This window comes from Sceloporus undulatus, chromosome 9 (assembly GCF_019175285.1).
Source record: "Sceloporus undulatus isolate JIND9_A2432 ecotype Alabama chromosome 9, SceUnd_v1.1, whole genome shotgun sequence".
Taxonomy (NCBI): Eukaryota; Metazoa; Chordata; class Lepidosauria; order Squamata; family Phrynosomatidae; genus Sceloporus; species Sceloporus undulatus.
In genome coordinates this window covers 16,003,309-16,016,991 of record NC_056530.1, presented here as the reverse complement: position 1 = coordinate 16,016,991, position 13,683 = coordinate 16,003,309, and the positions used below count along the sequence as shown (strand labels likewise).

Below are 13,683 nucleotides of genomic sequence, written 5' to 3'. Positions count from 1 at the left end.
TTTAAACTTCACAGGCTGGGGAATTCTAGGGGTTGTCATGTTTTTTTAAAGAAAACTTTCCCAGTGTTTGCTTGATTCTTTTACTCCTAAGAAACTAGATATTTTACCTTTATCATGCTTTAAAATGTTATTGGCTGAAAGCATAGGCCTCCAAGAAGCAAAATAGTGAGAGATTCAGGATATATAAAAGCACTTTTCCACAGGCCTGTTTGTGGCTATGACCCTAAGCATGCTTTTGGACATTAGACAGTGATAGATGATGCCATTCTGGCAGGCAACCAAAACAGTGCTATTCCACATGGCATTCAGTGTTTGAAATTACTGTTTTTACTGTTTCAGCACTGGATTTTAGGATTGCTTTTGGCTGCTTCAAGGAGTTTTATTTTAATGTGCATTTAAAATGTTTTTATCCTTATATTATTTTATTGGTACGTAGAGAGATCTTGTAGCACCTAGGAAATGAACTGAAAGAAAGAAATTGGCAGCATGAGCTTTCATAGAATGAAGGTTATATCTTGATTTGGGTCTTTATCACATGAGGTTAGAAAAGTGGAATTTTAACAGGATAAAAGCATCTTTGGCCAATACGTATCACACAATGTCATGTCCGTCCTGTTGCTGCTTTACATTCCATTTGTTACTGTCGTGCACCTTTTCATTGATGGGCAAAATCTGTCAATAGGCTCTCAATCTCGCTGCTATTCCATTAATGTCTTCATGTAATATGTCCCTTCCACTGCAGCTCCACTGCTCAGGGAGTCACATAATGTGAGTGGACATGATTCTGCTCTTCTTCCCCTCTCACTTCCTTCACATCAAACATGGCAGCCAACAGCTTCCTGAAGCCAACTGCTGTATGAATGTTTATACAGCAGCCAGCTTCAGGAGGCTACAGCTCATGGCCCACACTTTGCCCACCTGTGTGATGAAAGAAGAATATCACACAGTTCAACGGCTGCCTTGTGCCCTGTTGTAGAAGCTGAGTTGACAGTGAGGTGGATAAGAGCAGTGCATTCAGTACAATAAGCCAAGGACCTGTTGCATTTGGAGATTTTTTCCCCTAACATACCCCCCCCCAATAATAAACAGTAACCATCTAGGTTACTTATGAAAAATATGAGGCTTAATTTTCTGAAATAAGTAACTATAATAGGTAACTACTTGTGGGGGTTGGAACCATAACAGTAGGTTATTGCTTTTTAAAGTATTTTTGAAGGTCTGGGATAATTTGATACTTCAGTTTGTCTGCAGTAGGGCAAATGTTTCTCTGTCTTTTCCCTGGATAAACAGATTTCTTTCCTCTTCCAGAAACTAACAGAATCACCTGCTAGGATGCTAAATTACAAGGGAGAAGAGATAGAGAAGTGTGACGAGTCTGTTCAAGTGCTGCACCCTGAAGAGTTTCTCCTCCTTTATGATTTATGAGAACCTTTGACACAAACTGCAAAATGAGACCTCAAACTCTGCCTTCATCTTTCCCAATCCAATATGGGCACAGGCAGCTTCCCCCCCCCCCCTTTTAAATTGTGAAGGAACAGGTTGCACAATAACTGGAAACCAAGGTGCTTTCTTCAAAGAGAAGAGTGCCACATGGCTAGCAAGTCATAGTTCCTGTGTTCAAGATTTTACAAGGAAGGTTGAGGCTAATCCACCCTCTCCTAGGATCACATAACCACAGAATCATAGAGTTGGAAGAGACCACAAGGGCCATTCAGTCCAAACCCTTGCCATGCAGGAACTCACGATCAAAGCAGCCCAGATAGATGGCCATCTAGCCTCTGTTTAAAGACCTCCAAAGAAGGAGACTGCATCGCACTCTGAGAGAGTGTTCCACAGCTCTTACTGTCGGAAAGTTCCTCCTAATGCTGAGGTGGAATCTCTTTTCCTGTAGCTTGCATCCATTGTTCTGGATCCTGTTCCCTTTGTCCTATTTGACAAAGAATTTGAGCTACAAATAAATCGAACACATTGTTCATAGCTGTTTGTTATCTGCTTAGCTGTTTGTTGGGACACGCATGGTCCAGTGTTACGGTGTGTGTAAGAATAATCTTAGAAGAAGTCACATCTCCAAGTCCTTGTTGTTTTTGCAGGACAGGTCTCTGGCAATGAGAACAGGTAAGTGAGGCGCTGTAGGCTGCGAAGTACATCATTTGTGTACATGTCATCAGGTTCAGCCACTCACATATTCAGCACTATGTGATGGAATGCGCTCCCGTCACTAGTCCCGTTTCTGCCAACATATTAGTTTGAAAGCATATAAAAGTGCAAGTAGATAAATAGGTACTACATTGGTGGGAAGCTAACAGTGTTCTGTGTGGCATGGGATTTTGTCATGTTGGCCACATGACCACGGAGTCATCTTTGACAACCCTTGCTCCTTCAGCTTAATACCGGAGATGAGCACTGCCCCCTACATTGAACATGACCAGACAATCACATCAAAGGAGAAACCTTTACCTTTAATAGGTGATCTGATGTGAAAAACATCCTGTCTGAGACTATTGAGAGCCAATGACAGGGTAGATATTACTGGGATAGATGGTGTGCGTGTGTGTGTGTGTGATTTGGTATAAAACAACATATACTTGCAAAGCATCTTTCCAGCAAAATGCAGGTATTTTTCCACACCGACGCAATTAGAGAAGACTTATCCCGGGAAGACCCAGGAATGCTTCAGTAACAAGTCATTCACGGGGAAATCCCAGGAATTATTTGTTGCTGGAGCATTCCTGGTTCTTCCCAGAATAAGTCCTCTTTAAGCTCAATGTGTGAGAAAATCTTTGATACAATCGTGGGACTGTCCTGGGGAAATTGTTAAACCCCTTGTTAAACCCCCGATTTCCACATGTGATAAAGTGCCAAGGCTGCGAATCTGGAGGAACCACTGTATAGCACATGACAACAAAGATTGTCTGCCTTGTACTTAATTCTAACTTCATCAGAGCTGTGTACCTCTAGTTTTTGCTGCTGATTGGCCTAAATTTGAGCACACATTCTTCAAGCTGATTTAAGCCACATGGTGCAGAACGGTGGTTACAAACTTAAAAATTATTTCAGAGAATATTTGACCCTCCAAATACTTTGCACTACAGATCCCAGAATCCTCTAGCTTTGGCCATGCTGAGGGGCACTGATAGTAGTTATAGGTGAAAAGATCTGGAGGGCCAAATGTCCCCAATCATTTTAAAGTAGAGCACATAGAAATTTTGCATTGAATTTTTTAAAAAGCATACAAGGCATTGGAAATGCTGAAATGGGTTTGGTTTGAAATGTGTTCTAACATATTTCAGGAGCCCTGGTGGCGCAGGGGGTTAAATGCCAATACTGCAGCCACAACATTGTGAGTTCGATCCATAGGACACTGGGTTGACTAAGCCTTCCATTCTTGCATACATCAAGTACTCAGTGTATTGGGGGCAATTGGCTAACACATTGTAAACTGCTTAGAGAGTGCTTAATTCACTATGAAGTGGTATAGAAATGTAAAGTGCTATTGGTATTGCTAACATGTTGTGTACAGTAGTTGCTGTTATGTGCCTTTGTTTCTGACTTACTGTAAACCTATCATGGGGTTTTCTTGTTCAGATGGGATATTGTTGTGGTTGTCACTTCTTACCCATCTCTCCCCATGGATTGAGGTGGAGGACAACAACAATGAACAGATAGATAAACATTAGTTAAAATACACATCAATTTAAAATGACAAATAACATACACATATATTAAAAAGGGACACATTCCCCCGTCGATGCAAAGAACATTCACTAAGGCAATCATAGCCAACACAGAACACAGCTAAAATGGTAAAGCATCATCCAGGTGTCGAAGGCCTCTCTGCTTTGGCTTTCTGCTGTTTATATAGGTTTGTATAGATATAGGGAAGGTTTGCCTTTCCCTTTAATCAGCAGTTCCCAAAAAGACATTGTGTAATGCAAGCTGTGCTGCTGCATAGAAATGTGGGGGTGGAAAGAAAGCAGGGAATTTGCATGCAGTCCCTGCTCAGCAAATCTGGGAAAACCATATTGTGTAATGATATCACGAGTTTATAGTAGGGCCGCCACATTTTCCCATCTATTTCTCTCCACATGAGGTAGACTTTTCACTGATACAGCATTACCAGAAAGGACTAATAGACGGATTTCTGTTTCTCACATAGTGTTCAAAGTATATACTGTAAAGTGTAGGTTTACACCTATAAAGCCCTATATGGCTCAGGTCCAAGCTATTTGGCAGACCGAATCTCCCTGTATGAACCAGGCCGGGATCTGAGATCTTCAAGGAAAGCTCTGTGTCCCGCCACCATCACAAGCACAGTTGGTGGGAACATAAGAGAAGGCCTTCTTGGTGGCTGCCCCTAGGCTCTGGAGCTCCCTTCCCAGGAGACCAGAATGGCCCTTTCCTGTTTGTTCCTCAGCTGGCATATTGAAATCATTTAATAATTTAATCTGTTGTGATATCAACGTTTCTGCATGTTTTTAAATTGTACTCTTTTCAACCTTGTAATCCGCCCTGAATGAGCTCCAAAACACACTGCGGAAGTAATCCAGTTTGAGACCGCTTTAGCTGCCCCGGTTCAGCGCTAGGGAAACCCTGGGAACTGCTGACAGAGAAGACTCACAATACTACAATTCCCAGAATTCCCTAGCATTGAGCCACGGCAGTTAAAGCGATCTCAAACTGGATTATTTCTGCAGCTTTGGACCACTAACGCGGTTAGTTTCCCAGCCAGACTGCATCCACTGTGGAGAAATAACCTGGTTTGGCACCGCTTTCTGGCTCAAGGCTATGGAATTCTGGGAGTTGGTTGTGGGAGCCAGAGCTAAAGGTTATGGAATTCTGGGAGTTGGAGTTTGTTGGACCCCCACAACAAACTCCAACTCCCAGAATTCCATAGCCTTGAGCCAGAAAAGAGTTAAAGCGGTGCTAAACCAGGCTATTTCTCCACTGTGGATGCAGCCCCAGAAGCCTTTGCGTCACTTGCGCGCCTCTGATTGCGCACTTCCGGTGCGACCAAGAACTTCCGGTTTGGCTAAGAACTTCCGGCGCGTGGTTCCTCTGTGCGCGGTTGCACTTCCGGTCTTGTGGAGCGACTCGAGGCGCGTGCAGAGAGCGGTCGGCAGCAAAGATGAGGCCAGGTGAGAGCGAAGGCGCCCGGTCTCCGGGGAAGGAAGGAGAGGGGGGCGGCAGCGGGGACCTTTCCCATGACTCTTGGCTCCCTTTGCCCTCTCTTTGCAGGTTTCAGCCCCCGAGGAGGACGAGGGGACCGCGGAGGAGGAGGAGGGCGCGGAGGCTTCGGGGACCGAGGGCGAGGAGGCTTCCGAGGAGGTCGAGGTGGGCATTGCCATGACCGGGGAGAATGCCTGCCCAGGAGTCTCTGGGTCCTCGAATGGCTGCAGGAGTGTCCTCTCTAGGGATTTCTAAGTCCTCCAGGGCGACTCTGTGGTCAGCTCCTGGTAGAGGATGCAGCAGGACCCAGAGATTCCTAGTAGAGGACTCTAATCTGCAAAAGCCAGATCCGCAAACATGGAGGGCCAGCTGTACATCTCTCCAAATCCTGGGCACTGTAATCCTAAAAGTAGCACGCAACGTTTCCAGTCGCTGGCCTCTCTTCCGTCCCACTGCCTTACCCTGCCTGCGTTTAACCATAAACATACCCTGGAAGTTATGCTGAAAGAAGTGGCACCATGCGCCGGAAAGAATTTGGCCCGTGCGCCCGTGGTGGTGCCATGCACCGTGGGCACGAGCCCCATTGGCTTTAATCGGGCTTGAGCATATCTCCTTATATAGGGGGGGTCTGGAATGGACCCCCCACATAAGGGAAGGGAGCCCTGTACAGTGGTCCCTCCACATTTACTGGGGTTAGGGGTGAAGCACCCCATGAATGTGGGAAACCACAAATTAAAAAGCACTATTCTTTTCATCTGGGAGAACACTTCTCCAGGACTCTCCATGTCCTCCAGTGAAACTCTGAGGCTAACGTCTCCCAGAAGTTGATCACAGAATCGTGCTGGAGGACTTACAAATGCCTAGAGAACTGTTTTCTTTGGGAACATCTAGGTTCTCCGGCACAACTCTGTGTTCAGCTCATGGTAGAGTTGCACCAGAGGACCTAGAAATACCTAGAGAGGGCATAGTAATCAAAACTGCACATAAAGCCACAAACGTGGAGAGCCAACTGTACTGTGTTTTGTTGCCTTTCTGGGGTTTGCTAGTGCATGGATGAGGTGTTTCTATTGTCTTTACTTGAGCAGTAATATAGAAAGCCACTTTTCCACAGGATGACATGGGATTATATGCCAGTTCAGCCGTGGGCACCTTGGCAATTCAGTAGTTAAACAATGGGAACCTTCCACTAAAATTGGACCTGGATAGGGGAGTTTACTGAATGGTTGCCAGTGTTATTCCTGCCCAGGATTTGGAGGAAGGCTGGGACCCATCCCCAGCATCATACAACTCTCAGACAACCAGTTATGTCAGTCAGAATTTTGTAAGTTGTTTGGCATTGTTTTCCTTTACTTCATCCTTTAGATCCTTTGTTACATCCCCCTAGGCTATACCCTCAACCTGTCCATGGTTCATATCAAAATCCATAATTTTGGCCCCAAAACCTGCCCTCAACCTATACATGAGGTCAACTTATAGTCATGTTTAGCCTGGAGAAGAGAAGGTTAAGGGCTGGCATGATAGCTATGTTTAAATATTTGAAGGGATGTCATATTGATGGGGCAAGCTTTTTTCCCTCTTGTTCAAGAGACTAGGACATGGAGCAATAGATTCAAACTATAGGAGAAGAGATTCCACTTAAACCTTAGGAAGAGCATCCTGATGGTATGAGCTGTTTGACAGTGGAATGTGTTGCTGCAAAGAGTAGTGGAGTCTCCTCCTTTGAATATTGTTAAATAGAGTCTGGATTTCGATCTATCTGGAGTGCTTTGTGTATTCTGCATGGCCATTATGTTATCTTCCAGTTCTCTGATGCTGTGACAGTTCTATCTCTGGCTCATGTACATCTTAGGCCAATGTAGGTGGATTGTATACTATAGCAGCAATGGCAAACCTTATAGAGACCAGGCACCCAAACTCAGTGGCAATCCTGCACCAGGTGTCACCAAGGCACATTCTCTCAGCATCAAGCCAGCAATAGCAAATCCTCTTCTGACGGAACTTGCCAAGAAAACTCCATGATAGTTTCACCCTAGGGTCGCTATAAGTTGGAAATGATGTGAAGGCACCACACACAAGTCACGCTGTCGCAACTTCAGAAAATCACAATATAAATCCCCCTCTGACAAAGCTTGTCCCATGATAGTTTCATCTTAGGCTTGCCAGGAACTGGCGCTCAGAAGGGAGGGAGACTGCCCTGAGCCCATAAGTTGGAAACGACTTGGAGGCACACAACAGCAACAACAACAAGGATAATAAAGCACAGAAAGCACAGCACAATAATATGAACAAAGAGAGCTAGTCGTTTGAGCATGCTACTCTCAAGACCAGGGCTCGAATCCCAGTTTGGCCATGAAACCCACTGGGAGACCTTGGGCACGTCATGCTCTCCTAGCCTCAGAGGAAGGCAGTGGCAAACCTCCTCTGAAGTTACTCACTTGGCCATGGCACTCTGGGAGATCTTGGGCAAGACACACTCAGCCTCAGAGGAAGGCAATAGCAAAAATCCCCTCTGAACAAACCTTGCCAAGAAAACCCCATGATAGGGTTGCCTTAAGGTTGCCATATGGTGGAAATGACTTGGAAGTACACAACAAGAACAATAATCAGGAAAATGCACAGAAGCTCTGAATTCTGCCCTGGAAGCTGAGGGCAGCTGGAACCAAAACATGGCTCTGGGAGAAATGAAACAGCCCTTCTGAGCCACCAGAAATTTGAAACTTGCCCTCCATGCTTCCTCCAGCCCACAAGATGTAATAGGAATCTTGACCAGTCACACGTGCCCAGATTGAGGGCTTTACATACCCATAGGTTATGTGTCACAGGTTCGCCCTCATGACTCTATAGTATGCCTTTGGACTTTGAGTTGTATCTGGTCTGTCATGAAGTGTCACTTATTTGTGAATGGGCCAAGGATGGGGAGAAAATAGCTATATATCTGCTATGTTTGTGTGGAAGCATCATGAGTTGCATTTTGTGCCAGTAGTCAACTCCTTCCTCCAACTCTCTTAGGTTTAAGTTTGCTATTCTCAGCATGCCTTTTTCATCATACACTTAATTGTTCAACCCCTGGTCTCCCATGAAAAAAACAAAGTTGATTCTGTTAACTGCAGCAGAAATCCAGATTACCATTTAAACAGGCTATATCCTATTCCTTTTCTTTCACCTATAGGAGGTGGATTTAAATCTCCTGGTGGTGGTGGTGGAGGAGGTGCTTTCAGAGGAGGCAGAGGAGGAAGTAGAGGACGTGGCGGCCCACGAGGTGGTGGCCGAGGAGGACGAGGAGGCTTCAGAGGGGGCAAAAAGGTGACAGTGGAGCCCCACAGGCATGAAGGTAAGATTGATGTAACATGTTGTAAACTGGCTATAGAGCTGAAAAGGGGAGCTCATCAGTCTTACATGCACCCCCCCAAAGCTTTTTGTACATCCTAGGCTTTTCTAAGATTCCCCCAAAGCCTGTCCACCTTTCTCCCACCACAATGCAGCTGGTGACCATATAAAACCAAATACAGTTAAAAAAAACCTATTAAAAGATTTAAAACTACAGATCTGTTAACACAGGTTAAAATAGTTTTAAAACATATTTAGAACATAATATAGAAATGCAATGGCTCCATTAAAAGGTTATTCTGCTGCAACATATTGAAAAACAAAATGCCTAAATAAAAAGTCTTTGCCTGCCATCAGAAAGACAAGTAGAAGGTCAACCAGACCTCCCATGAAAGTTCCACAGTTTGAGAGCAGCCACTGAGAAGGCTCTTGCCTATATCCTCCCCAAACAGGCCTGTGATGATGATGGGACAGAGAAAACCCTTGCCCACACATCTAAAGCTCAAGCAAGTTCTTTATAATTGTTGGAGTGCCACTGTCATCAGCCCTAAGCAGCATAAGGCTGATAGAAGTGGCAGTTCAACATCTGAAAAGCCATAAGTTACCCATCCCACTCTACTCTTTTTTCATTTCTACTATCTTAATAAAGAAATTGGCCAACTGCAGGTTTTGTTTTTTCTTCTTCTCAAAAACCAGTAGTTATCTTGTTTTCTCTTTGTCTTAGGTGTCTTTATTTGCCGGGGAAAGGAGGATGCACTAGTCACAAGGAACCTGGTACCTGGCGAGGCTGTATATGGAGAAAAGAGGATTTCTGTGGAGGTACATAATGGTTGATGCTTGGGAGAGGCTTCAGGTAGTAGAATGAAAAGAGAATTGTTTGTAAATGCAGAAAGTGGGAATCAATCAAGGGAACACATTCCAGAATTAATATTTCCCTTGTTATGTAAACCTCTTTTAATTCAGGATGTCCTCCCCCCCACTTTTTTTTTTGTCCAAGGATGGTGAAGTAAAGGTGGAATACCGTGCTTGGAACCCTTTCCGTTCAAAACTGGCTGCTGCTATTCTTGGAGGCATTGATCAGATTCACATCAAACCAGGTGCTAAAGTGTTATACTTGGGAGCAGCATCAGGGACTACGGTGTCTCACGTCTCTGACATAGTTGGACCGGTAAGGAGCTGCTGTAATATCTAAAACTAAAGTTGTGTCAGGAATTTGTGGCCCTCCATATGTTGCCAGACCACAACTTTCATCAGACCTAATTGTTGTTGTACTGTGCCTTCAAGTCGTTCCTTATGGCAACCCTATTCTTGGCAAGATTTGTTTAGAGGAGGTTAGCCATTGCCTTCCCTTAAGGATGGAGAGTGTGACTTGGCCAAGGTCACACAGTGGCTGAGCTGGTAACCAAATCCTGGTCTCCAGAGTTGTAATCCAATACTCAAACCACTATGCCTTGCTGGGTCAGTCCAAGAGTTAGGCAGGGTTGTCGGCCAGTCCAGAGGTCACAGTTTTAGGAATATAGAACAGAAACACAAGAACACCAAGACAGAGCTGGAAACCCAGGTCAAAGCTGTCCCTTAAATTGCCTCCAACCAGCTATCTTTGATGGAGAGTGCTTCTCCAACTGTTTGGAAGGTGACTTATATACCATCTTTATTATCCTCTCTTCTCAGCCCACTGGGTCTGAGGGCTTCACGGATGTGCTTCCTCATCTGATTGCTTTTGTTCTGACAGTGCCTGCATTTTATTAGCTTCAGGTGCATCTTGGCTAGGTGTGTCCTTGTACTGAAATTCCATAAGTGGTTGGTGTCACCGGGTGCAGTAACTCATAATGTCATTCCCCATTGACCTTCTCCCATTTCACCATACAGAATTCTTAGTAATGCTTTTTTGCACTAATGTTACTCGTAAATCATAATTCCCATATGCCACTGAATATAATTAATCCCCCCTAGTAATGCCAGAATCCCCTAGCCAGCCTGGGATGTATAATCTAAAAATATGTTTGCATAGTCTTTGTAAGGTAATGGGTTACTCATTATGCTGGGGCAATCAGATGAATTGCTGTATTATTGATCTTTGAAATACAGTTACCCCTCTCTATTTGCAGGTTAAGCATTCTCGGATTTGATTATTTGTGAATTACTATATATGCCAGCACTTCCATTGCTGCCCTATGCCATTTTTAACAGGGACTTTGATAACACTGGTGTCTCTGGGAGAGAAGCAAACTGGAAGGGTGGCTGGGCCCAGTTCACAGTGGTGGGATGGGAGGACAGGGAAGCGCAAGGAGGAAGGATGTGCATGTTCCCTCACTAGCTCACACAATCAGTTGTGGGGTGAGTCATAGGGGTGGAATGGGATGTCTTTGGTACAACTATGGCACTGGGTCTCATGAATGCTTTTTGCTCTGATCAGTTTTCAAGGTGCTGCTAGCCAGTTTATTACCTTGTGGACAGGGTGCTGCCTATTTTTACTTTATGTTTCTCATCAAACAGGAAGGCCTTGTGTATGCTGTGGAGTTTTCCCACCGCTCAGGCCGTGACCTCATTAATGTGGCAAAGAAGCGGACCAACATTATCCCTGTAATTGAGGATGCACGGCACCCACACAAATACCGCATGTTGATTGGTAAGATGCATGTAAAATCTTTCCACCTATGTAAATAATAACCCCTGGAAATTCTGATTCAACTGGTCATTTCTTAGAAGATTGTCCCTCTGTCTCGTGCCCTACATATATAGAGGGATCAGACATGTTTGCTGAGGTCTTGAGCACAAAAATCATTATACTTTATCAGACTGACTGGCTCAACATGATCTACTTTAGGGATGGAAAAGTGTAATCTGTAGGCCACATGTGACCCTTGAGTTCCTTGCAAATGCTCAATATCCCCCAAACCCATCTAATGCTTTTTCAAGCCAGTTTATAGTTTGAGGTGTGTGTGCAAACAGTCCCAGCCCAGGGACTGAAACCCAGGATCTTCTCCATGCAAACCATGAACTCTGCCACTAAGCAGGAACCCGTTTCTATTCATGGGTCAACAGGATGCTTGTAACTAATACTGGAATTGTCAAATAAAGTGTGGTATGTCTCTCCACTTCTAAAACATGGATCAAAATAGTTTGGGTGTCAATGTTGAAATTCTATTATTTGATTCTAGATAAACGATACCTAGTTTTGATCTGTTGTACTGTGTTGATCTGTATCCCTAGTTGCGTTGCTCAATGTATTTTGAACTACAACTTCCATCAGCTCCAGGCAGTATGGGATAGTGGGAATTGTACCCCAAACTTCTGGAGACTTTGTGGCTGGGAAAGGCTGCCCTAAATGGATGAACTAGCATTAGCAGTTACTATCAAACTGAGAATGAGAAATATTAAGCCAATCACTGATGTGTTCATGGACCTACTTGTTTGTCTTTTTGGCTGTCTATGGTATCCTCATGTTCGACTTGTGATCTACTTGGACTCCTAGATCCCATTCATATGTTGTCTGTGGAAAATGTAGCTGGGAATATTGAAAATATAGGTCACATGTAGGGGACACACTGTTCTTCAGATAATGGGCTGCAAGACCCATAATTCCCAACTATTTGCTAACTTGGTTGAGGCTGGAGGGAGCTGTAGTGCCAAATCAAGGAAAGTTTGAATATCCATTTTTCAAGGTCCTTTTTGTCTGAAAATCTAATAATTGAGCAAGGGAAGTGATAAGATTTGTGTATAGTTTTCAGATCCCATTGTTGAATATATCTCTTCTCTTTGCAGGCATGGTGGATGTGATCTTTGCAGATGTGGCTCAGCCTGACCAATCACGTATTGTGGCTTTAAATGCACACAATTTCTTAAAAAATGGTGGCCACTTTGTCATCTCCATTAAGGTAACTTTCAGTTTGACTTTTATAAAATTTAATTTCCAACTATCTTGAGTTGGTTTGAAATATGACTATGATCATATGCTAAGTGCCTGATAGTGATATGTATTGCTTTATAATGGATAGGAGTAACGACTTGTTCCCCACCACCTTCAAGATTTGTTATTTGAGTAACACACATCTCTCTTGTTCAGGCAAACTGCATTGACTCAACAGCAGCCCCCGAGGCAGTCTTTGCATCAGAGGTGAAAAAAATGCAGCAGGAGAACATGAAACCCCAAGAACAGTTAACTTTGGAGCCCTATGAGCGAGACCATGCTGTGGTGGTTGGCATTTACAGGTAGGGTGAAATCTAAAGGTACCAATCCCTCGGTGATGTTCTGTCTGTGTGCAAGGAAGGGATAGGGGGCAGGTAACATTGTGAGGCTGCAGAATCCTCTATACTTGCAAAGTGTAGAAGCAGGATTAATGGCAGCCTTGTTTAGTACCTTAATTGATTAATGAATATTCCTTTCTCTTACAGGCCACCACCGAAACAGAAGAAATAATGTGTAGAAGCTGTTGGTGTTCTTTGCTACAGTACTTCAACTCCGAATGTCTTTTCATATCACTTTGAGACAGGACTTTTTTCTACAGAATCGGCCCCATCTTCCATGTTTCATTTTATCGATATTTTTTGACGTTCTCAAATGTGTATATTTTTTATTAAAATAAGTAATATAGTGATAATACTGGTTTGATTTGCAGACCTGAGGGATTGGAAGTACTTCGGTACAATTAACAGGGACCCAGTTTGTCAAGGATGGTGCACCTTTGTGTTTATTTATTTATGAATTAGTATCAGCTATAAAACAACAAAACGTCAAATATAAAGAGAACTTGAAACATTAATAGATCTATTCGATCTTGACCTATAGTCACAATGGCCCAAATAAATGTTCTGGGAATAGCATTCAGCCCTGTGAAAGTTTTCAGAGACTGGGTTCATGTAGGATTTGAATTATGGACCATGCTATGTGTATTTTAATATGCATGTAGTGTAGGATTTGATCCTTTTCCCATCTTTCATCTTCAGATGTGATACTTTAACAAGGTATTTAAGCCCCCTTCCTTTATGAACAAACAATTAAAAACAACCTATCTAACATTATTAAAAGAACAACAAAAGTCAAATGATTACAAAAGTGTTCTGAAACAAGAAAGGTTTTGCAGTGCCTCAAAATAGGGAAGGAGTTCTCCCAGGGAAGCATGTAGTAATTGTCCTCACTAAAAAGGCCCTGTTTCTGGTATCATTGGATCTTAGCAGCAGGGCTGCAAA

At 43.6% G+C, this 13,683-nt stretch overlaps 2 protein-coding genes across 3 annotated transcripts in view; both read left to right on the top strand.

Moving 5' to 3' along the window:
• IL20RB (interleukin 20 receptor subunit beta) overlaps window positions 1–1,796 on the top strand; it is a 9,651-nt gene extending 7,855 nt beyond the window's left edge. The window contains exon 7 of the mRNA XM_042440356.1: window positions 1,309–1,796. Coding sequence (XP_042296290.1) covers window positions 1,309–1,425 — 117 coding nt within the window. The 3' untranslated portion in view covers window positions 1,426–1,796. The remainder of the gene's footprint in view (window positions 1–1,308) is intronic.
• A 3,314-nt stretch (window positions 1,797–5,110) lies between these two features.
• FBL (fibrillarin) lies at window positions 5,111–13,317 on the top strand. 2 transcript variants are annotated; one of them, XM_042441186.1, is made up of 9 exons: window positions 5,111–5,135; window positions 5,236–5,331; window positions 8,336–8,497; window positions 9,218–9,312; window positions 9,491–9,661; window positions 10,990–11,122; window positions 12,259–12,371; window positions 12,560–12,705; window positions 12,889–13,317. In XM_042441186.1, exons 1-9 carry the CDS (start codon window positions 5,126–5,128, stop codon window positions 12,911–12,913), a joined length of 951 nt encoding a protein of 316 aa, XP_042297120.1. In that variant the 5' UTR covers window positions 5,111–5,125; the 3' UTR covers window positions 12,914–13,317. The 2 variants fall into 2 exon arrangements, with proteins under 2 accessions (XP_042297120.1, XP_042297119.1); XM_042441185.1 differs by lacking the exon at window positions 5,111–5,135 and having other exon boundaries at window positions 5,187–5,331.
• Window positions 13,318–13,683: the final 366 nt, after the last annotated feature.

Bases quoted from the DNA above. Each gene is read 5' to 3' on its own strand.
- FBL (XM_042441185.1), top strand. From the start codon at position 5,202: ATGACTCTTGGCTCCCTTTGCCCTCTCTTTGCAGGTTTCAGCCCCCGA. The intron at 9,662-10,989 runs GTAAGGAGCTGC...CTCATCAAACAG, and splicing joins TCTCTGACATAGTTGGACCG to GAAGGCCTTGTGTATGCTGT. The intron at 12,372-12,559 runs GTAACTTTCAGT...TCTCTTGTTCAG, and splicing joins ACTTTGTCATCTCCATTAAG to GCAAACTGCATTGACTCAAC.